Raw genomic sequence first — 23,353 nt, 5'->3', positions numbered from 1 at the left:
TCTTCTGTTCGTGGGTGTCTCGGTCTTTCCACTCACAGTGCTGAACATCAGTTTTCAGCTGTTGAGGTTGTGGTACCCTGCTACTCAAGCGTCACCCCACAAGAAGCTGTGGTGGGCTTTCCCAGGAAGGTCCAGGTGCATTCCTGTAACTGAGCAACGCGAGATAGGGGTCCTCGGACATTTGAATCAGGCGTTTGACAGTCCTGACATTTCTTTCCACTTGTCCATTAGATTGTGAGAAATATGGACAGAATGTGCTGTGCTTAAATCTGTAATATCGTCCAAAGTTCCTGAATTCTTCGCTTGAAAACTGAGGACCGTTTTCCGTTACCACTTCTTGGGGAATACCGTGCCTCGCGAAGATGCTTTTTAAGCGTAGAACACCAGCTCGTGAAGAGCAGTCATTCGATACAGGTAGTACTTCTGGGTATCTGGACAGATAACCCACTGCCAGGACGTATTCGATTCCCCATAGGTGCAATAGGTCCACTCCGACCTTTCCAATGGAGGGGAGGTGTCTACGTTGGAATCATAGGTTCCGACGGCTGAAATCAGTGCTCCTCGCAGACGGAACAGGCTCTAACGAGGTCCGCCAGCTCCTTGCTGGTACCCGGTCACCAGGTAGACTCCTCCGCTTTCTGTCTGCATCGAACAATTCCTTGGTGGCCCTCGTGTATGCGGCCCAACATCTCTTCACGCAGGTACATGGGAGTTACAATACACTGGCCGCATCAGTAGGATGTCTTCACACACTGAAAGTTTTAAAGTTATAGTAAGGACGTAGTGCGTGGTTAATTCGCCCTTTGTGGGCTTTACCATTTTGCAATACTCTCTTAGCTTCCTGCACACTTGATCTTTTTTTCTGGACTTCCCGCATATGGTCTTGCAGTTCGTCGGAGTCCAGGACCGCCTTGATTCCTCCACGTACGAATGCCGAAACTTAATCGGCAGTAAGCGATGACATAGTGTACTTCAGCGGAGTACGGGAAAGACCGTCAGATATTGTCATGAAGGCACCGGGTACACAGGTGACGCTGTAGTCGTATCTCATTAGCCCAAGGCGAAATCTCTGAATTCTTAGTGGTCGCTGATCCAGCTGCTGGAGACCGAGGAGGGAGACAAGCGGTTTGCTGATCAGTTTGCAAAGTACAGCGCAGACCAGAGATTCGTCAAACTTCTCCGCGGCTCAAGTTAGGGTTAAAGGCTCTTTCTCCATTTGAGAGTAACGAGTTTTTAGTGATCGCGACGCGTACGCCACTGGCTCACGTTCCCCAAACTTGCTGGACTTGCGGTAGCACGGGTTCCGGACTTCATCATAGCACAAGCAAACACAATAATAAGTCAAAAATTGATGGTTTAATGAATGACATAACCAACAACACACCAGTTATTTGCAAACGACCGCATTATGTATCGCTCTCAGACTCTCCTCCTGGAATGATCCAAAGAGCCGGATGGTGACTGTATACAAGGGTTTGAATCCATTGTCGAAAACGTTTTGGGAGATAATTCCCAAGTTATCTAATATGCAGCTAAGTACATACTGCGTTGGCGGAAGCATATGCATTAAGCACAACAAGACTTTCATCCAGTATATGTCCAAATCCGACTGCCTCAAGCAGTCCTTTTTCGCGTTTGCAATTAAGCACTCGAACAGCCTTCCTAAGGAGATGGTTGACTGCGACACCTCGCCGGGATTTCTATCACGCCTTAAGGCCTATGGGTAGAGCTGTAACAACTAACCGTCATCTACATCCAACCAACCAACTTTACTGATTGATACATCGTTTAAGGTTTACGTAGCGGCTGAGTTGTGAATTGCTGTTCTTGTGGTTGCTCAGCTGCCATTGTTTTGCAGTGCCATGCTGTATTGATTACACTGCGTAGCTGCGTCTTATCATATATATATATATGTGATTACTCCTCCTTCCATGGCATAATTGACTGTGTCAACGATAATAATGGCTAGAAGTATCTCAACCGCACGTGAGACAAACATACTGTGCGTCCTGAAACTGTATGAATAAGTGAATAATTCGAGGATCAAATTAAATGAAACGAAGCTGGAGGTTTACACAGGGTGTTTGCTCTAACGTGTCCAGAAATTATATTTAAAGCGAGCGATAAAAGAAAAGCAAGTGGTACTTTTCTGCTACTTGAGTAAGAAACAGGTATACTGCTTCACTAGTAGCACCTGTTTCTTAGTCAAGTAGCTGAAATGTAGCGCTCGTTTTTCTTTTATCGCTCGCTTTAAATAACATTTCTGAACACGTTAGAGCAAACACCCTGTATGTACATTAGCGTCCAAGTTCACCACGTTAATGTCACACAATTAAATGCGTTTAGTATATTGAACAATGGCCTCCGGGGTTCATAGTTGATCCTAATGGGCAGCTAAACGCATCTGCAAAACTCTCCATACTCCTTAGGGGTAAGTTACAGTTTCCGGATGTTCTGTTCACGGATCCACTGCAGTGCATGTAGCAGTACATTATGAAGAACGTCTGTTCTTCGGAGTATTCTTCGAGGCCGAGAATTCGTCTGTCTCTCAGCTGGTTTTCTGACAAGAATGCTTGCCACAAGGGATAATAACTTGCCCAGAGGAAGAAGATTTCCTCCAATGACGTGGCTCCTGGCTCATACATCATAGCATGTTCTACGCACGTATTGAAGTGACGCAAGAAGGCGCGTCCTTTGGGGTCCATTGAATCATTGTTGTAGTAAAACTCTTCGAACAGTCCCATGGAGACGAGAGAGCCTAGGCTGCCATAACGAAGTCCCGTCGTTGCGTTCTCGTTGTACAAGGGCACTGCGGCGGCGATGGGCCAGACGTGGAACTGATCTGTTGCTTTGTCGAAGAATCGATAGTAGTTCTCTCGGTCGATGTAACGGATATCGGGGGACAGGACTTCGGGGGGTTGCATCTTGCTGGAAAAAACTGCTGCCATGTAGTTGTGCACGAAAATGTCGCCCATGTCCGGGTAACCTTGGCTGAGGAGCTGGGCATCCTTCACACTTGCGTGACTAGCGAGGCGTCCGAAAAGGCTGGTACTCCTTTTATACGCCCGAAATTGGCTGTAGTTGAAACCCACCTTGGACATATTTTTCACGTAGTTCCCTGTTGTTTGCTCGGTAATTTTTACTATGCGCCGGATGTCCTCACGCGAACTCCAAGTGAGCCCGTCGTAGACACCCATGGTTGTCAAGGCCACGCCCATGAAATATTCGGTGAGAGATAAGCATCGTTCCGGCCTTGAAGTGAGGCTCCTTGGTTCAGTAGCTAGTAACTCTGAGAATTCTGCGCTGAACAATGGCCCGAGTTCAAGGTATATGACCCAAGTACAGAAGTCAGCTAGGAGCTTCTGACCCTTTTCACGCACGAGGTTGTTCAATGCCTTAAAATAATGCGTGTTCCACAACTCAACAGCAACGTTTTCGACCTTGGATATGTTGAAAAGTTCAAGGAACAGCTCATTCCAGTCCACCACATTGATACTGTTCATTGTTGCCACAAATTTAGATTTTTTCATCCGTAAACTCTTGCTATAGGGCGGTATCTTCGACAGAATATCGACAATGTACTCTTCCTGTTTCCTAAAGTTGTCAACGACTGACTGATTTGGTTTGGGTCCTGCTATCAAACCAAGAGCGGCCGTAATTAATTGATCGTACGCCGGCTTGCTCTCGAACCGTGCTCTAAAGGAAGACCATGTTGCAATGAATGTGGATGGGATGATTTGTATGCTGGAAGTTCCCGTTTCGTGTTTCTTGGTGAAGGTGATCAACGGCGTAACGTTCAAATGGGTTTCTGCATACCCTAATACCTTGAGCAGACCGTGGGAAGAGCTTGACGCGGGCCAAGATATATTGAATCCTTCGAGAACATTCCGCAGAATTGCCAACTCATTCTTCTTCTCAAGAACGATGTTTTCACATGTCTGGAAGAAACGGGAAGCCTTTTGCAGCAAACTTTGATTCTGGGCAGGCGCCTTCAATTCCCTGGCGTTCTTCGCTACTTCCTGGATGTATCGATTGCGGTGAGCTACACGTATCGACGTACGGTGCGCTCCATCCCAGCGATCACAAACGAAAGTGTAGAAGTCCTTGCACGGGGGCACTGATTGGTTGATACTAGCTTTCAGAAGGACCCCATACTCGATGCAGGCGGCGCTACTGCAGACTATGTAAGGACGTTTCTTGGCAAAGTCTTCTGTCGTCAAGTAGCGATATAGCAGAAGGAAGCACAAAGCGAACGAACAAACGACGGCGCATATGGTTAACGGGTATCTGCAGATGCACATGTAATCGCACTTTGTCTTCGTCTCCAACTTTTCTTTTGTGCTTCGACGCTCTCGTGTCGGACGCTGCAACAGAATACGTATAACGTGTGAACGAAACAGTCTTCGTGCTCTAAATATATCGTTCTACGAAAGCTCAAAATCTTCCGTGTCATGTATGGTTTTGTGAGTGTAGTGTGGTCAGTTTCCTGCCAAGCACTGGCATGGTTCAGAAGTGCGAGCCAGTTTTCGTGTGTTAGAGTCCCAAAGGCTGAATAAAGTATACGCCTTTTTCCGACTGTGTGCTCATATTGCTTCGGCACTTAACGTGTTGTAATCTACAGAAACATCAAATAGCTACAAACTAGACAGTTTAAGAACACGATTACGCGATTCCATTTTACATTCGTATAATTTTTAAGAGCTGGAGCGACGTCCTTTTGGTTCTGACGTCCGGGGGTGCAACATGATGTGATTATGTCCGCGTATGGTTACATCCGTCATCCGACCACCTTTTTAGGTGTGCCCACACTGATTCGTGCAGCCGTAGCTTTGCGTTCCATTTAATCTGTCGCGATTATGTGTAAACTCTACTGATTCACATACGGCATTATACACCCGAGTTATGTTGCTTCATAAGGACGAGACGGTGCCAAATTTTCGCTATACAATAACAATAATAATTGGGGGTATACATCGCGAGACAACTGAGACCATGACTCGCTATACATACATGGTGTTCACCTAACGTGATAAAAAATTCAAACTGCCGACGTACTCGTCGGAGGAATGTGGGACTTTCGGTAATTACCTTCTGGAAACTTTTGCCGCCATTTAGGAAGGCTTTCGACAATTCTTCATTGAGGGAAATCGATTTTTTTCAATTGAACTTTAAAAAATGCCGAGCGAACATCACTTTTTTTGACAGAAATATGAAGTCCTCTACGAGACACAACAAAAACTATGCACAGTATCACAACAGAAATAGTCGAAAAAACTTCGTGAAAATTACACTTTGGCCTGTGCTTGATTTTCGCAAAGACGCGCGCGCGATATGTGCGTCTAGAGGAGGAAGTGTCTCCGCCTCTTGTTTTACCTTTGTTTCCCCCGCTTTGACTTTGATGCTGGTGACTACCGTCTCATCACAAAGAAAAGAAAATAACCGTCTTATCACAAGGAAGGCAAAACAAATGAAGGCGGGGACACTTCCTCCTCTAGACGCACATGTCACGCTCGCTTATTTGCGAAAATCAAGTAGGCGGGGCTAAAGCGTAATTTTTTACAAATTTTTTTCGAGTATTTCTGTTGCGATACTGTGCATAGTTTTTGTTGGGGCTGTGGTTATCTGCGGAGGACTTCATATTTCTGTAAGAAAGGTGAAGTTCGCTTGGCAATTTTCAAAGTTCAATTGAAAAAATAAATTTCCCTCAATTGAAAATTGTCCAAGGTCTTCCTCAATGGTGGCAAAAGTTTTCGGAAGGTAATTACCGAAAGTCCCACATTCCTCCGGCGAGTACGTCTCCAGTTAGAATTTTTTATCACGTTAGGTGAAACACCCTGTACAAATGTTAGTGAAAGAAGGACATATACGTAAAGATATAAACCTTACACAATTGTGTGGTCTACAAGCTTTCTTATATGCATTTGAACACCACCATCTGAATCACCTCTACATCAGGAGAAACACGGTCATGCTAAGCCTAATGGATTTGGAGGTTGCCACCTTATGAAAGACAGAGGAGTCTGATCATTATACTAGGTATACGTTAGGTTGAGTTAGCGTACCTCAGGTTAATTCAGGTTGGGTTACATAGATTGGGAGTCCGAGGGGTGCACAGCCCTCCCCTCCGGGCACACTCTAGGCGGTGCGGACATCACACTGTGCCACTATCCGGATATACCGGATCTACTTGAAGAAGCCGGCGATAACTTTTACACGTTTCGCACAACATGCGACGCTTAATTTCATTTCTGATTTCGGTAAAAACATACCTTCTTTCAGTTCATCTTCTTTCGTTAGAAAAACACAGCGGTACAGATGTTATTTATAGTAAGGGTGGCACTTCCAGTATATCTTCTGTATCAGTATCGGTACCACCGATATAACGACAACAACAGCTTTGGGTGCGTTCCACAACTAACCCTCGAGCAGGAGTTGGTCACGTGACAGAGTTGTACCACGTGACCATGGGGGTAGGGTAACCCTCGGGCAGGTTGTGGAACGGGCGCGAGTACGATTCTCAGCATGGCGACAGCTTGGGCCCCGCGACATAAGAACCGCTGTCGGCTGCTTCGCTTCAGTGTGACGCTGTTGAGTTTGGTATGGGGACACCTGCGTGGGTTCGTAAAGCATTCACGCCACGAATTAGGGGTATTTACCGCACGTTCTAAGAAAGGGTAGCGCTGTTCTCGTCCGCAGCTAGCTCTAAAACGCATAGAAACAGGTTTCGACCCTCACATGCAACGATCTGATGTGTGTTGTATGTATGGTTCCGTGCATGTTGCACTGAAGAAAACATCAGGCCGCAAAATCGGCACTGGAACTTTCCTGCATCATTTATGATGCTGCCGAGACAAGCAGCAGCAAAAGCAGACGACCGTAGATTTCTATGCAGACGACAGCTCTGACGTCACTACCCTTACCTACTCCCGTCTGATAGGGGGTAGAGCGAGTCGACCTCGGGTAGCTACTCTCGAGTAGGCAACCCGCTTTTGGAACGGGGGTTGCGATGTCATCGAGTAGGTTTTGGAACGCGGAGAGTAGCTACTCCCTACTCTCGGGTCGACCCGGGTGAGTTCTGGAACGCAGCCTTTATTTGAATGATGCTGAATGGGGAGTTTCATCGCCATTTTCTGACTTCCGATGCACATTGTGGGTTTTGGATAGCTGTTGTTTCGTTTCGCACGTTTTAACGGCGTGGGATATGCGCGTCCGCATGGAACCAACTCGTACTCAATGGAGCGAACTCGACTGTAGATATAGCAATGAAACTGCTCAAAGTGGCGTTCAGGAAACGGCAGAAGGTTAGATCAAGCTATGGGACATCAAACTGTTTTTAGCAGACGTTCGCATAGCTTGTGCTATTTGGTATTTTCCTGTTGCCGTAGATATTGTCAATAATTTCGGTGTATTCGCCACAAATATTTCACAGGACAACCGGAGAAGCGAGAGTTTCCCACTTTACGCTTTATCACTTAAAAAAATAGATTGAAAAATACACCAGTCGCAACAGCCAGATTGCTACATCGTGTCAGTGAACTCTACTTACTGTCATCCTAGCAGGAACCACCTCAACAGACGTAGAACAGCAGCTACAATAGGTAGTGAACGATGCACATAAGAACGGAAGAGCTCGTGCAGTGGTGCTGACAGCAACGTTGTTGTTTACGCTGACATACTGGTGCGGAGGAAGTTGACGTTCAATGAGAAAAGCGCGCGTCAGAGCGTGGAATGCCAAGTGCACTACACTGCTGCATTTGTCAGATATGCCCAATACAGTAGAGTAAGACAAATAAACAAAGGGAATCAGGCATCCTCGAGTCGCCCCCCGACGTCATATTTGCGCTTTTCTAGAGACGGGTGTCGAATTCCGTTTAGTGATTGCGGATTCAACAGTGTCGTTGAAGTGCGCATGAGAGGAAACAGAATACCAGTCACATTCCTGCAAACCAATAATAATAATTGGGTGTTTACGTCACGAGAGAACTGATCCTGCAAACCAACCGTGAGTCTATGTAGAGGTACTGTTGTCAACCTAACAAGCAGAGCCGTAGCCACGGGGGGGGGGGGGGGGGGCGAGAGAGGGCGCCGAACGGCAGGCCCTGGCAGGTTGGTTGGACAGGATAAAGCGGGAACGAAAAAAAATGAATTTACAATCTCGGCAGTGCAAGTCAGCGTTTTCATTTCTTTGTTTACAAGGTTTCTGACGGCAGTCGGGGGGGGGGGGGGGGGCTTCAGATTTACTCTGCCCTGGGCGCAAACTTGCCTCGCTACGGCTCTGCTAACAAGGTATGTGCAGGAGTGCCAAGGCGGTTTCGGAATAATAGAATCACACAAACATTAACCAGGGCCATGTATAAGATCACGCTACAGTGCACACGTTCAAGCGGCACCAGTAGTTTCTGTCGATGACACAATTCATCTAATCGAGCAGATGTCTGTCTTCACAATATCGCTGGAAGGAAAAGTACTGCGGAAACTCTTAGTTCCGTGAGCTGCGCAGGGCGGAGGAAAATTTCAGCTTCCCTTTCGGGAGGGGTCCGGTGTGATGTTCGTTGGACGGGAACTGATTCCCAATGAAGATGTCCGACGGACGAAGTGCAGAAACAACGACAAGGTTTATACTAGAGATGGGACGAATCCAGAATTTTTCGAATCCGAATCCAAGGAAGGTTCTGCGAGTCCACGAATCTTTCGAAACTTTTCTTTAAAAAAGAGTTGAAAGAGCCAGGAGGAACAACACTTCTACTGAAAAGTGTTTTGAAGCACAATTTCATATCTTTGCTTAATGAAAAACAAACTTAATAATAGTTCCCTTTTAGGAGAAAACATACCTATGTACTTCTTAAATATAATTTATTTAGCATGCTGTTCATCGACTACAGGAACTACAGAAACTCTCGAGTCTGAATTCCTTCTATAAAACTAAGAAACCGTCAAAGGCAAGACCATGTTACTTTTAAACTTTGATTGTAAGAGCTCCTACCTGAACTCTTCATTCCAAAGCAATGTAAGCAAACAAATACGAAAACACCAGCCCGCCAATCAGGCTTCCGGACGACTCCGGAGTCGCAAATTTTGAAAAGAAACCAACAGATGTGGTTGGTAGATTCCAAAGATTCGATTCGCTGTTTTGGGCACTAGGATTCGAATTCCAGAATCTTCAATCCCCGCCTAGGATCGGTGCGGAGGGTGCAGTCTGGCTTGGGTGTGAACGACTAGCGAGTGCTGGATTCCTAAGGCAGAGATCCTTGGGTCGACTGCGCAATGTGAGTGTGGGTCGATGATGGGAAATCGAGTGGTGATGAGAATGATGACGGGATGAAGGTTAAAGGGACAGTCGCATTCTCCGAGGTCAATTTCGAAACTAATGCGAATTCTAATTCCTTGCCGACCACTGAAGTGGGCCCGAAAATACGATTTCGATCCTTCGATACTTCGATACTTTTCGCGCAATCCGATGAAAAAGAAACCGGAATCCTTGCGCCCTCGCTCTCTAAAAGTGGGAGCAAACGTCACAGGGATAAGGCCAATCAGCGCGCGCCCTGGGCAAATGCGAGCCGCGCACCTTTTTGGCGATCGCGAATCGAAGGGAGCGAACATGGAGTCGGAAAACGAGAGTGATGTTTCCCTGTCTGAGGGAGATTCTGACGAATATGTTAGCGGTAGCGGCGACGAGTTAATGCTGGATGATGACCCATACTCTACGGACCCAATGCCTCTGGAACCCGCCGACCATCCACGATATGTGGCTGCGGCTAACCCGCAGGATGACATTTTTAGGTGACGTATCTCTTTGCATGGTTGCCGTCGGATGTGCGGTTTAGAATGTTGAAATCGGCAGGTGTCTGTGTGGAGTCTGCGACCCACAGGAGCCCGACAAGCGCCTGTGTTGCCATTCTGTTGCCAGGGTGGTAGAAATGTGCAACAGTGCCGCCGTGCAGTGCATAACACAACACCCATTACTCAGGGACATCTGCCTCCGTAGAGAGCTTCTAGTGGTGTACGCGCCTCAATGCTGCCGCTACGATCAACATTTTAGGCGACTCAATCCCTAGGACCACAGGTAGGCCTGCTGCAGTGCTCTCTCGTTTGCTATATGATTACGACCGTAATGAATTTTTCGGTTTAAATGACCCCCCCCCCCCCATCAAGATTCGGAAGGGTAAACTCGAGTGCTAATCGGGTGCTGTTGGTTATGCAAATTGTCGCACCTAAAGTGGACAAGGGCTGTATACAAAAGGGGCGACTATTCTCAGCAACTTTTTGGTCTACACAAGTTTGTCCCCCATAAATCATAAGCGTGGACGACAGCCGTGGAACGATCCAGAGAATCCTGGTCCAACAATTCCATTAGGAAAAGTGAAGCAACACAGCCGCCTCAGCTAGTCTCGACATGCTCTCAATTATGCCAGTTAGCCATGCCCTGATTGGCAACACAAAACACTGATTGAATCCAGTGGGAATTTTAAACTCTGAAGGAAAGTCTTGCAAGTCTGAAAACAGAAGCATTTGAGGTGGCAATGAAGGGGGGAAGCATGTTACTGAAGAATGTAAGAGTAACATATTTTGGGAGAAATTGGATTTTGCCGAAATTGGAGGGAAGCTGCTTTGGGAGGGAGTTAACAGTTGGAATCGAGCTCATCCTGAAAGAGGCGGACATTTTTCTGTTGTACTATGTTGCACACCTGCCAACCTTCCACATTCAAAATGCGGGAGACCCTGGAACTAAGGAATGAATGCACAGGCTTTGAACTCCAAGGTTGGGATAGTGTCTGTTCTTCTGTTCTGGCCATTGTCTTCCCAACACTGCTGGAGATTTGGGAGGTATGCAAATGCCCACAAGATATGATGCTAAACAAAAAGAAATGTCATGTGGTGTTGTCTTTTCCAGCTTCCTGAGGTTCACGGCATACTCGTCATTCACAAGATGGGTCTGGGGATACCTTGGCCCAAGGAACAGACGACAGGTTCCTGGATGCGTTGTCCGAGCAATCAGGAGGGAGTTCCCGTCTACGTCTTATCAAGGCTATCAGTGTTAGGACCATCGAAACAAGGGTGTCTTGGCAAGAGAGACAAGCTGGTGCATACTGATGGCTGGAACTGGAGACATGTAGTGGCAAGACAAAAATTTAGCTGACATAGGCACACTTCGTGTAAGTGAGCCCTTGGTCATCCCCCTTGCCTCCCATGAGAGGTTTTCGAGGTACTATAGGTGTGGTCTTTTCGTCATTGCAGTGTGGGGGATGTTTTGTCTTGTCACTCTGTATCTCCAGTTGCAGTCAACAGACTGTCTACCCGTCTGTACAGCAAAAACTACTACACGTCGCGGTATTAGCTCTGGCATCAAATCCAGACTGTACTGCACTAAGTTAGTGCTGAGGTGGGTGTAGTGACGGGAATAAAGAATGACCCTATAATTGTATCGATTTATTGTACAGTGGAGTATGATGGAGTGGGAATAACAAAATAGCTCAGGTTTATTTGCCTCCCATTATGTATGGGAGGCAAATAAACCTAAGCTATTTTATTATGTTGTGCTGTGGTTCTAAATTAATGTGGTGTGAAGTCTGGGTGGTTACAGGTATGCTGCCACAGGGATGTTAGGAGGGTTCATGTTGGCAGATCCATATCTGGTGTACTAATACGCTATGCAAGTCTGTGTCCATTGTTTTCCTCTTCCTGGAATCAGGGGATGACAACCCCCGTGTGAGATGCGCCGTGAAGTGGGAAGTGGGTCCCCAGCACTTGCTTCAGCCATGACCTCCACATCTGAAATATGGCCTTGAGTGTTAACACTCAAAAGAATACCTTGAGGGCCTAGCGGGTACAATAACAAACATAAAAATGACTATGCAAATAAATCTTCCCCTTTGCGGTCCCTATTTCACTGGCACAGTCATTTTCCTGTCGACATTACGTTATAAACGCTGGCAGGCGCATCACACACAGAACTCCTTTCACAGAACTCGACAATTTTCAGGGCTCGTACATATCCATTATTTTGTGGGACGTGCAAAAAGAATTGCAATATTTTCGTGGCTTGACGAAACATACCAAATGCAGTTGATTCCGTTGACGTGCTTGCTGCCGCCTGAAATAGAGCTAGAAATTAGCAACAAGGCTGCAGTAGAATACTGATGCAAGTGTCTCGGACGTAGCCAAACACAGATTGCGATGTTTTCACATCCCTGAATGCTGCCATCAGGCTTACACTATGAACTGTAGAAACGTCCACTAGCTGCAATAACATTGGAATAACGCTGTCATGTGGGAGTGTTACGTTACCCCTGCATAATACTGGCGACAATTAGCACAGCAACAACATACCAATCTTTTTTCTCTAGATTACGCGTACTATTGCGTCAGGATGCTGCAATCATTGTAATAATTTGTGTACATTAGTAGCCGGTGTGACTGTGACGTTACAATCGGCGGCGAGGCCAGGTGTTCGCGATGATATTTACTGTGACAACTGATATTTTTCATCGCAGCGTAGCTGTGACCACGCAAGATTGTCACTACCTCCGTTACTGGTTCCTGCCTTTGTTCCTGATCGAATGTGGTAGGCACGGCGTCAATCTACAGCCGCTTCTGTTTCTGCCGTAGCCCGAGCCGAACTTGTAATACATCTTCATCAAAATAGGCGTCGTCGGCGAAATGACAGGAACAGACGCGTGAAACATTCAATCCTTGGGCCACACCACAGTAGGGGCTGGCGATCGCTGCCTCCCACTTTCGTTTCGTTTCGCCATTGGGAGGTCGGTGAAATGTAAGCTCGGGATTCGCGTTATAAGTCTTTCTGCACCCGAGCACGTAGCACCGGTTTTCTGGCTGTGACATCGCACGTCAACGGCGTGAAATCCTAGGCCACACGCTGTGGTTCAAAGTACATCAAAGCAAACGCGACAAGACAACAAGAAAAAGGGTCAGACGCACGCTCAGACACACACAGAATCTGCGGCGGGAAGGAGCGCCTCCTGATGGTTGGTTTATCCGGGTGACGTCATCCAGTGTCGGCGCCTTCCGGGGATTGCCGTGCGCGCCGGAAGCACGAACATTTAAAAATCGTTTCTGAGTCAACCAAGTGGATTTGTGCGGAGAAAATTTGCCGGCGTACATTATGAACGACAGGGAACATGACCATAATAGTTCCGGAACACGCTTCCGGATGCGACTATCCCTTTAATAAGGCTGGAGTCACGGGCTACATAATGGCAACTGATTTATTAGCGAACGGGAGCGTGCGTCCGCACGCGATGCAAAGCAGGGGAACAACCCTTGTACCATATTAGACCATTGTACCATATTAGAAGGCCATCGCGCTGTTTATGGACAAGCTAATAAAACTGTAAAACTATAAAACCCTGGCTAGCACCAGGGGAGAGGGCGACGCTTCGTACCGGGGCGCCGCCAATGGTAAGCAGGGGGAGAAGATACTACGCTCACAACCCACCCTTCTCCGAAGACATCAAGTCCTCTTGGTGGCACAGTGCAAAGGTTTGTACAGGGTTAAAAAAAATATGTCAAGAAGCGCCAGAAAAATTTATTTAAAAAAAAACAGTGCCAAAGATTCAAAATAGCTAAAATATGCTAATTGATGGTCTAGTAGAGTTGATAGTCGTATCGGTGACTTAGCAACCTGCGATGACGCAGTGGGAGGTCTGAAGAGGGTAGACGTAGTGTGATGTTCCTAGGATGCGAGGTTCCTAGAATCACTAAATGGGCTCTCCCAGCGAGCAGGCCAGACGTATACTTCTATGAACATCTCCTTCATATATGTGAGAGCACCCCTGGAGTGACGGCGGTCGTTTGAAAGAATGCACAGCGCGACATTGTCTTGACCGCTCCCACCCAGGACAAAGTCAACTGTTGACGAACCAGCGTCTACCACGAAAACAGTGCGGAGAAAGCTCTCTTTCTACCAATTTCCCTGTTTTCCCGGCTCTTTCAAAAGAAGGCAATAGCCGTGGCATGCGGAGGCTAGCAGGGTACGTAAACTGAAGCGAGAGATGGGAAGAGGGAAGACGATCACGACTTGACACGAAACCGCCGATTCCAGGAAGCCGTTTCCATAATTTGTCGGCTTTTCCTTAAGCAGGGGATGGGAGTGAGAATGGCGACTGGAGAGTCCAGAAAAGGGGAGTCGCTCCATAAGCAGCGGAGAAAGAGAAGTGAGGGCAGACGACCACGACTCGTCAAAGAACCGCCGGCAGCAACAAGTAATCGCTCGGACGGGCAACCCTCAACAACTGGTTACGCAAGGCCCGACTCGGACTTCAGACTGTGCAACCTCTCAACAGCCAGCTCGACAGTTTCCACCAGCACTGTGCAGTCACAGATTGTGCCCCACGGGCAATGTCCAACTGTGGTGAGCCAGCAGCCTGTGTACAGATCTCTTGCTTTAGATTAAATTGTATGCCCATTATTTACTGGTGTTGGCCTCGTTCCTTCCACAAACTATCCCAAAAGGTACCCCTATCTCGTGTGCTGTCGTTCCTACAGGGAGCGGTCATCACAGTAGCCCTGGAGAGGCACCAGGTAGTGCGTCGCAGGCTTGTTCGCTAGGAGCGCTGGAGCTCTGCTCATCCACAGGGTAGATGGGGACCGTGTGATCTACTGGTGATACAAGCGGAACATAACGCTTGATTTGTGACACGTGGACAGTCCTTGGCTGATTCAGAATGTGTGTACTCGACACACGTGGGCCTTGTATGTAGTGTCTGTAAGCTGTCCCACTAGTTGATAAATTCCTTTGAATCGTGGAGCGAGCATTTCATTTGAAAGAGGATCTTGGCGACGATCCTATACGAAGTCTGCAATGGAGTAGTTACGTGAACGATGGGTTCTGTCGTAGATTTGCTTGCGTGATGTCTGAGCTACTTCAGAGTTAGAAGCAGATTCGCTTCGTTCCCAGGCAGCACACGAGATCGGGCCAATGTCGGTAGCAAGTTGGGCATGTCGGCCCAACATATCCCGGACACTGCCAACTTGCGACCGATATCACGTTGAAATTGGCAATGTTGACCGACACAAGCGACATGTAGCCGACAATGCCAACTTCCGACCGACGTGCAGCAGAAGTTGACAGTGTCGGCTTCATGTTGACAATCACCAGCGAGATGACGCTGACCATGTAAACTTGCGACCGACATCCCACGGAGTCTGACAATGTCGGCTTGCCGATCACAGAAACCAGCGACATGACGCCAACAGTTCCAACTTCCGAATCCCTCTGAAGTTGGCAATGCCGGCTCTATGTTGACCGAAGCCAGCGACGTGACGCTGACAATGGCTTTCGATCGACCTGTGTCCCGCGCTAAAAGCAGTAGGAAACAGATTCGTTACGTTGATGTCAAGTTAATATTCTAAGCAATTCCTAACTTGAGCCTTGTTCGTATGCGTGAGCAAATTAAACTGAGACACGTCACCTCCACCATTTTGATTCCGAGACGAGCAGGGCTCTCGAACTTGAGTCCGTTGTGTGTACTCCTCTTGGACTACCCAAATCCCACAGCAAGAGCTAGCATGGCCCTCCCTATCCTGTGCCACCATCATCTCTACCCTCCCTCTTTCATCCTTCCCTCTTTTTCCTTCCCTGGTTGCACCAAGTCGTCACCACCACAGCAGGCTCACCGCACCTTCCCCCTACATCACCCCCTCCCCCCGAAGCTCATAACACTTGAAATATATAAGTATCTGTGTTCGCTTCGAAAGGAATGCTGGCATATACCAGTCCATTTCTAAAGCTTCTTGCACTTCGTGGTCCCAGGGTTTCTTAATCTTTTGTTCTTCTTGCTTTTTGTATGCCGCGCTCATTGCCGCCATGGGAAATACGAGAAACAAGGAAACCATCAGAAAATGAAACGAGTACGAAACAACAGCAGAAACGTTGTTTCCTCGCAAATAACCTGTCTAACGTTGTTTTTGTAGTTACGATTGCCAACACAGGAAAAAAAAAACAACTAAATTATGTTGGCGCAACATCGGTGACAAATCGGTAGCATCACGCAGCATGTCGAAACGACATCGGGCCATTATCCTGAACCAACATCGGACCAACTCTGGGCGTTGTTGCAAAGTGTATGTTGAGCCGGTGTCCGGGATGTCGGCAGGAGCACATTGGGCCAATGTCGGCCGGACATTGGGGTGCTGCTTGGGTTTAGACGATAGGTTCAGGATACGTTCCATGAGTGAAGACTACTCGATGGGTCGGTGCTGCTGTAAGGGAACCTTTCGAGTATAACCAAACAAAAGTTCGAAAGAGGCGAAGCCTGTGCTGGAATTCACTGTCGTGATGACTGCAAATGCTCCCTCCAGGAGCTTCGATTGCCATGTTGAAGACTCGATTGCACACAGTTTGCGAAGCATTGAAACCAATTTTCCATTGCTTCTTTCTAAGACGCCGCTGCCTTCGGGTCTTTACACAGTGCAGTAGTGCAGCTCAATGCTAGGAAGATGCATGAAACGCTTGAACTGGATCGACTCAAAAGCTGACCCATGATCAGAGATGCAAATGGTGGTCCCAAAAGTGTAGAAAAATGGTAGAAAAAAAAAGGTTAATAACATCACTTGCCGCTGTTGACTTCACTGCTGCTAGAATGGTGTAATGGGTAGTGTAGTTAATGACATTGAAGATATAACGCACACTGTCTAAGGCAGGCATGGTGACATGGTCCATGGCAGAAGTCAAGTAAGATATGTCCGTTGTAGGCATGTGCCCTAGCAAGCCAACATTATGAGAAGTGGGACGATTGAAGTGTTGGCATATCTGGCAGAAAAAACACATAGCTTCGTACTGAGGGCTCCATGGTGGGCCACCAATAGTAGTACTCGGTGCAAGATTATGGCAACCAAGGATAGTTTCGACCATCGCTATCCTCCTCGTCTGATATCGGAGGGCATTTGGAGCAGGATAGTTTGCGCCCAAGGAGGAGCGCGCGCCAAGACCGCCCCGCGCGTTTCGCGGCCGCGCGTCGCGTAGAGAGGGGTTTCCTTCTCGCGTTTGAACATGCATCACCATGCAAAATACATCTTATTCCCTTTCCACATCTTTTATTACATCCCCGAGCGGGGAGTTTCAATCGTCATTTAACATAGCATACTTTCCTCCTGAAGACATGCAAGCAATAGACATACACATTTGTACAAGTGAAAATATTTTATTAATGCCAATTAAAGCCAATGGTGCTGGGGATTGCCAGTTATGTTGGCAATTGTGTTGCCAATCTGTGTGAAGGAGAAAACCCCAGCGGAAAAACCTTCACACCTGAAACAGAAGAAACATACAAGACAACAAAGATGCTACAGGATGGCAATTAAAACATGAGAATGGAACATACTCACACATTTTCTTGCTTGATTTGGCACCTTCCATAAGGGTATGAATCGACGGCATTGAATTGATAACGTTTACCATCATAGGGCATGAGAGCAAGCTTGGTATTCTCCAAGGTATAGATGCACTGACGTTTGCTACATATTGATCGTTGCACATGAGATACCCTTTCACTATTAAACAACACATTTTTGTACACATCATGAAGCAAATGCTTGCGAAGTATATCCTTCTTCACTCCTTTCGCTCTAGCTGATGATGATGATGATGATTGGAGTTTAATGGCGCATTGACAACAAAGATCATAATGCGCCACAAACTGAGGTATGGTTGAGACAGTGGTGATGTTATGGTTATTTAAGAGTAAACATGATGACTAATAAAAGATGAGCGTATACGTGTAAAACATTACTCTGCGACTACAAAAGGCTAATAACGCCAACGTCTCTCAGGAAATCAAAGACGCTTGTAAAAGGGACGAGAGCCTCCTCAACAAGCAATGGGGCTGGGTGAAGAGGTACGAAGTATTTATAAAATTCCTTGAAGTGATATTTGCGATGGATTTCATGATGTGTGCATGTGATGAGTATGTGTACAACAGAGAGGAGCTGACCACAGTGCGCACACTCAGGTGGCTCCTCTCCCCGAAGTAAGAACCCGTGTGTAAGGTAAGTATGACCTATACGCAACCTCGCTCGTAAAGTACACAACAGGCGGTTTTCCAGTCGGTCTCCTGTATCCTGAATTTGAGGTTTAATTAAGTGGAGCTTGTTATTTGTTCGTGTGTTCCAAAATGCTTGCCACATTCTGTGCAGTGATTTCTTGAGTGTCAATCTCATGTCTTGCACGGACATATCAAAAGGTGCGATGTCATTTTGGAGAGCAGCTGCAGCTGCTTGATCTGCCAACTCATTTCCTTTGATGCCTACATGGCTGGGCACCCAGCATAGCATGAGAGCGTAGCCCTTCGTTCTTATCAGACTGGCTAAAGATCTCGCTCGCTGCACAAGAAAGTTTTTTGTTACGTGCTGATTACAGATGGCATTAATGGAGCTCAAGGAGTCTGTATATATAACAGAAGACTTTATGGAATTTTGAAGGATGTAGTTGAGCGCCAAGATAATGGCGTAAACCTCGGCAGTCAAAATGGATGCAAACGTTTTTATACGATGAGACCTTGTGTGCGTGCCACAAATTATAGCACAACTCACTCCTGCACTAGACTTGGACCCATCTGTGTAAATCTCAGTATGGTTATCAAAGCTGTCTTTCAAGTGTGCAAACTCTTCTTGAAGTACTGATGAAGCAGTGTCTTGTTTCTTGTATTTTGCCAAGGAGGTGTCATACCTTGGAGGTGCTTCCCAGGGTGGGATCTTTCTGCTGCACTCTACAACTTGTAGGTCACAGGACGAGAAACCGTGACAATCAAACTCTGATGCAATTCGTAAAGAGAATGGAGGGACAACAGAGGGCTTGTTAATAAACAGCTGTTTAAAGCGTGTATGCTTGACGCAAGTTGAGGCTGGATTTCGGGGTAGACTACATATTCCAAGTGCGTATGACGTACCGAGGTAAGAACGCCGTCTTTTCAAGGAGCATTCCTTCGATTCAACATACAGACTCTGTACCGGAGACGTCCGGAAGGCACCACGAGCCTGAGCCCCAGGTGATGGACAGGGTCTAAGGCTTTCAACACAGACTCTCGAGCAGAGCCGTAGACAAAGGACCCATAATCAATTTTGGAACGAATACATACAGTATACACTTGGTGCAGTGTTTCCTGGTCTGCACCCCATGATCTGTGAGATATAATTTTTAGAATGTTTAGTGACTTGACACACTTTAACTTTAGGTTTTGAACATGAGCCTTGAAGGTCAGCTTCGAGTCGAAAGTGATGCCAAGAAATTTAGCTTCTGGTTGAACAAGGATATCTTGTCGGTTAAGCTGCAGTGTAGGTGGTGAAAACAGTCCTCTAATCCTAGAGAAATGGATACACACAGTTTTCTCAGCTGAAAATTTAAATCCATTTTATGAAGACCACTTAGCCATATTGTTGACGGCCACCTGCATCTGTCGTTCGCATATTGACAGGTTTGTGGAGCAACAAGATATTTGAACGTCATCCACGTACAAGGAGAAAGATATGGAGGGTGGGATGACATTGGTCACAGAGTTGATTTTCACAATAAATAAGACAACACTGAGAACGGATCCCTGCGGGACACCATTCTCTTGTACGAAGGGGCGGGATAGAGTGGTTCCTAGTCGCACTCTAAAGGATCTGTGCTGGAGGAAGTTTGAAATGCATCTAAGGAGTCTGCCCTTCACGCCAAAAGAGTAAAGATTCTGCAAAATACCGTGTCGCCACGCGGTGTCGTACGCTCTCTCTAAATCAAAGAAAACTGATAAGCAATGTTGTCTTCTGACGAAGGCTTCACAGATAATGGTTTCCAGCCGAACAAGGTGATCCATAGTGGAGCACCCCATTCGAAAACCACATTGAAATTCAGAGAGGCAATTATTTTCTTCCAGATGATGAACCAGCCGGTTATTGACCATTCGCTCAAACGTCTTCCCAATACAACTCGTAAGGGCGATAGGTCTGTAACTGGCCGGATTCGATGCTTCCTTTCTTGGCTTGAGAAGGGGAATGACAGTCGCAGTCTTCCATAATAATGGTAATGTTCCCTCTGCCCAAATGCGGTTAAAGAAAAGGAGCAACAATTTTTTTTAGTCATCAGACAGGTGGCACAGCATGGAGTAGGTTACTTTGTCTGGGCCCGGGGCAGTGGCTTTAGCAGAAAATAGGGAGCGCTGAAGGTCCACCATCGTGAACGGCTGATTGTAGAGGTACTCATCACCACCACTAATTGGAATTTTCCGTTTCTCAGCATTTGTTTTTACTCTGAGAAATTCGGGAGTGTAATGGGATGAATCAGAGATACGTTCAAAACGTTGTCCGAGCGCATCCGCCTGTTCTTGTAGGCTTCCGCACACTTGCCCGTTGACTTCTAAAAGAGGGATTGTATAACTGCGGTGTTCTCATCTGATTTTGCGAAGTCTGTCCCACACCACTTTGGATGGGGTACTGTGAGATAGGGAAGACACGAAGTTGTGCCAAGATGACCGCTTTGCTTGTTTCCTCGTCCATCTGGCCTTGGCTCTCGCCTTTTTAAACAAAAGAAGATTTTGTGATGTGGAGTACCTCCGAAATGTACCCCACGCACGATTTTGAAGTCTACGAGTTTTCTTGCACTCGCTGTTCCACCATGGCTTGGGTCGTTTCGGTAGACGACGGGAAGTCTTGGGAATGGATTGTGTTGCAGCATCGAGGATGACGTTGGTAACTACATTGTTGGCCTCTTCAATCGTCATCCTCTCCACAGGGATTAACGACAGGTCACATTTTTTAGAGAAAGCGTCCCAGTCAGCATGTTGGAGCTTCCATCTAGGGGGGCATGCTGTCAGACTATTGACTGCACAGATATATTTCAAGACCACTGGAAAGTGATCACTCCCCAGTGGGTTTTCTTCCACGCTCCATTCTATATCTTGATATAGAGATGGACTGCAAAGCGATAAATCTAATACCGAGAAGGACTGACTTGAACAGTGGACGTACATCGGGGCTTCTGTATTTAAAAAACAGATGGAGATTGATAACAAGATTCTTTCTAACATTTTCCCTCGGCCGTCGGTTCTTGCACTGCCCCAAAGCGGATTGTGGGCATTAAAGTCGCCTAAGACTATAAATGGAGTTGGAAGTTGGCTGATTAAGTGTTCTATATCCCTCTGTGCAAAACTTCCTGATGGTGGCAAGTAGACCGAGCAGATGGTGACAATTCTGTCCAGACACATCTGCACGGCTACGGCTTCCAAGTCTGTAACTAAGTGGACTTCTTTGGACGGAACAGTTCCTCGTGTGACGATAGTCACACCACCAGATGCGCGAGTGGTGTCGGTTCGATCTCTTCGAAATACATTATGTCTATGGATTGGATTTGGTGTGTGTGTGTTTAAATATGTTTCTTGGAGGCAGAAACATGCTGCATTATACTTGTCGAAGAGATCGTTAATGTCGTCTAAGTTAGAAAGTAAACCACGGCAGTTCCACTGGAGGAAGTGGTTCATAACGGTCACACTAAAAAGGAGGAAAAGAAAGCGCAGCACTTGGTGACACCAACTAGAAAAGACTTGTGCCATTTAGGGGGGTTGGACCCTTCGCGGGGGTTGTTTCTGTTGTTCATTCCCTTTGAAACCCCTTCCTCGTCCTTTTTCTCGTTTTTCCTTCCCTTGTGAAGGAATGCTGGAAAGGCTCGACGATGACTTCTGCGACATGCGTCATCGTCGACCTCCATACTTTGGGTGCCTTTTTGGGAAGGGGCTTTTACGACCCCGTCCCAAACTGACTGTGTGCCATCGACCTTAGAGGAGGCCGTGGGTGTTTCTTTGTGGCCAGTTGAATGGCTGGCCTCCGTCACGGCAGAAGACACCGGAGTGTCTCCAGCCTTCTCAGGTTGGGGAGTGTAGAGTGGGGACTCTCAACAAACAACGGACGTCCTGACGACGTCTGTAGGATATCCCATCTTGGATAATGGGATATCCCTGGGAGCAGTCTGAGTATCCCGTAGATATCCACGCGACATACAGGAGACTAGGATATGGGCACTGTTTGGACGTCGCAGATATATCCCTGCGATGTCACCTCAGGATATTGAGACAAATGTGGGACGTTTATGAACCGTTATTGTTGTGACTGTTCAAATTCAATATAATGTGCACTTATTTTACTAGATGCATCAGAAGTGACGACGCCCCGGTTTTACTAACGGAAAGTAGCCTACATATAGTATGTTAATTAATGAACGTAAACGTGTTTAAAGGTGCTCTCATCCTAAAAATAAGAGCAGTCCCCCAATGTGCGGCCCCCCTCCACCCCACCGCGTTCGCGGAGAGAGAGCACAGCATCCACAATAGCGTCTGTTGCCGAAGTGGCTGGAGCATATACTGAAATACAAGTTGTAGGGGCACGTTCATTATAAGAGTATTGCGGCGCAACACATTTCTAACGGTGAGGGGGTGCGTCTTTGCAGTTAATTCGTGTATGTGCAGATTCAAGGTATAACCAATAAAGTTTCTGAGTTTCCTTCCTGTCTAATATTGTGTTTTTAACTCAGGCTATTCTCTATAATGTGAGGAACTGCTGAGTGGAGCCGTAAAAGTGATCAAATTCTGTTGCTCGGCTAGAGTCACGCACAGATAAATATGTTGCATGGCCAGCAGCACGCGAGCGACAGAGATATATAACGGTTTTACTTGTTCCCCCATATCCAGTTAAGGTTCACAGAAGTTTTTGCTTGCTCTTAGCGCAAGAAAAAAGTTGCTGTATATCTCCAGGCGACGTCCTGGCGACATCCCACTGATGTTCAATGATTCAATCAGTGCCCAAAATCTGGTATATACTAGATCTTGCATGGATATACCTCGAGGATGCAGGCTTTTCAAACATCCAAAGTGCAATATCCTACAGACGTCCCTGGGACATCAGTTATTTACTAAGCAAAACAAACTCGAATGCTTTTTTGGGATATCCCACAGACATCGCATGGATGTCCAGATTTTCAGGACGTTCACGACCTTGTAGGGATATCCTAGGGATATTAGTGGTTTACTGGGTCAGGACCCGAAAAACAGGTCTGTGTCTCCACGGACAACCTCGGTGGCGCCACTCCCCTACGCACCACGTCGGAAAAACTTCCTTTCTTCCTGAACTCGAGCTGTGCTCGTGCAGCTTTGTAGTTTAAGTTCTGTTCTGTTTTTATTTTGAATATTTCTTTTTCTTCTTTCCACAGTGGGCAGGACCGAGAATATACAGGGTGCCCCCCCTCACAGTTAGCACAGTGGAAGTCTTTTGTGCACGACTCAGGTCTATGTTCTTTGCCAGCACATCTGGGACACACCAACTGTCCTCGACAGACTTGGGAGCTGTGCCCAAATCGCTGGCATTTGAAACAGCT

General features: G+C 46.8%; 1 protein-coding gene across 1 annotated transcript; it reads right to left on the bottom strand.

Annotated features, from left to right (window-relative positions):
* Positions 1-1,386: 1,386 nt before the first annotated feature.
* Positions 1,387-7,666, bottom strand: LOC135383519 (endothelin-converting enzyme 2-like). Its single transcript, XM_064612943.1, has 2 exons — positions 7,547-7,666; positions 1,387-4,364 (listed from the first exon to the last, which is right to left on the bottom strand). The coding sequence occupies exons 1-2, from the start codon at positions 7,550-7,552 to the stop codon at positions 2,343-2,345; spliced, it is 2,028 nt and encodes a 675-aa protein (XP_064469013.1). The 5' UTR covers positions 7,553-7,666; the 3' UTR covers positions 1,387-2,342.
* Positions 7,667-23,353: the final 15,687 nt, after the last annotated feature.

This window comes from Ornithodoros turicata, chromosome 2 (assembly GCF_037126465.1).
Source record: "Ornithodoros turicata isolate Travis chromosome 2, ASM3712646v1, whole genome shotgun sequence".
NCBI lineage: Eukaryota > Metazoa > Arthropoda > Arachnida > Ixodida > Argasidae > Ornithodoros > Ornithodoros turicata.
This window is presented reverse-complemented; position numbering and strand designations above follow the sequence as displayed.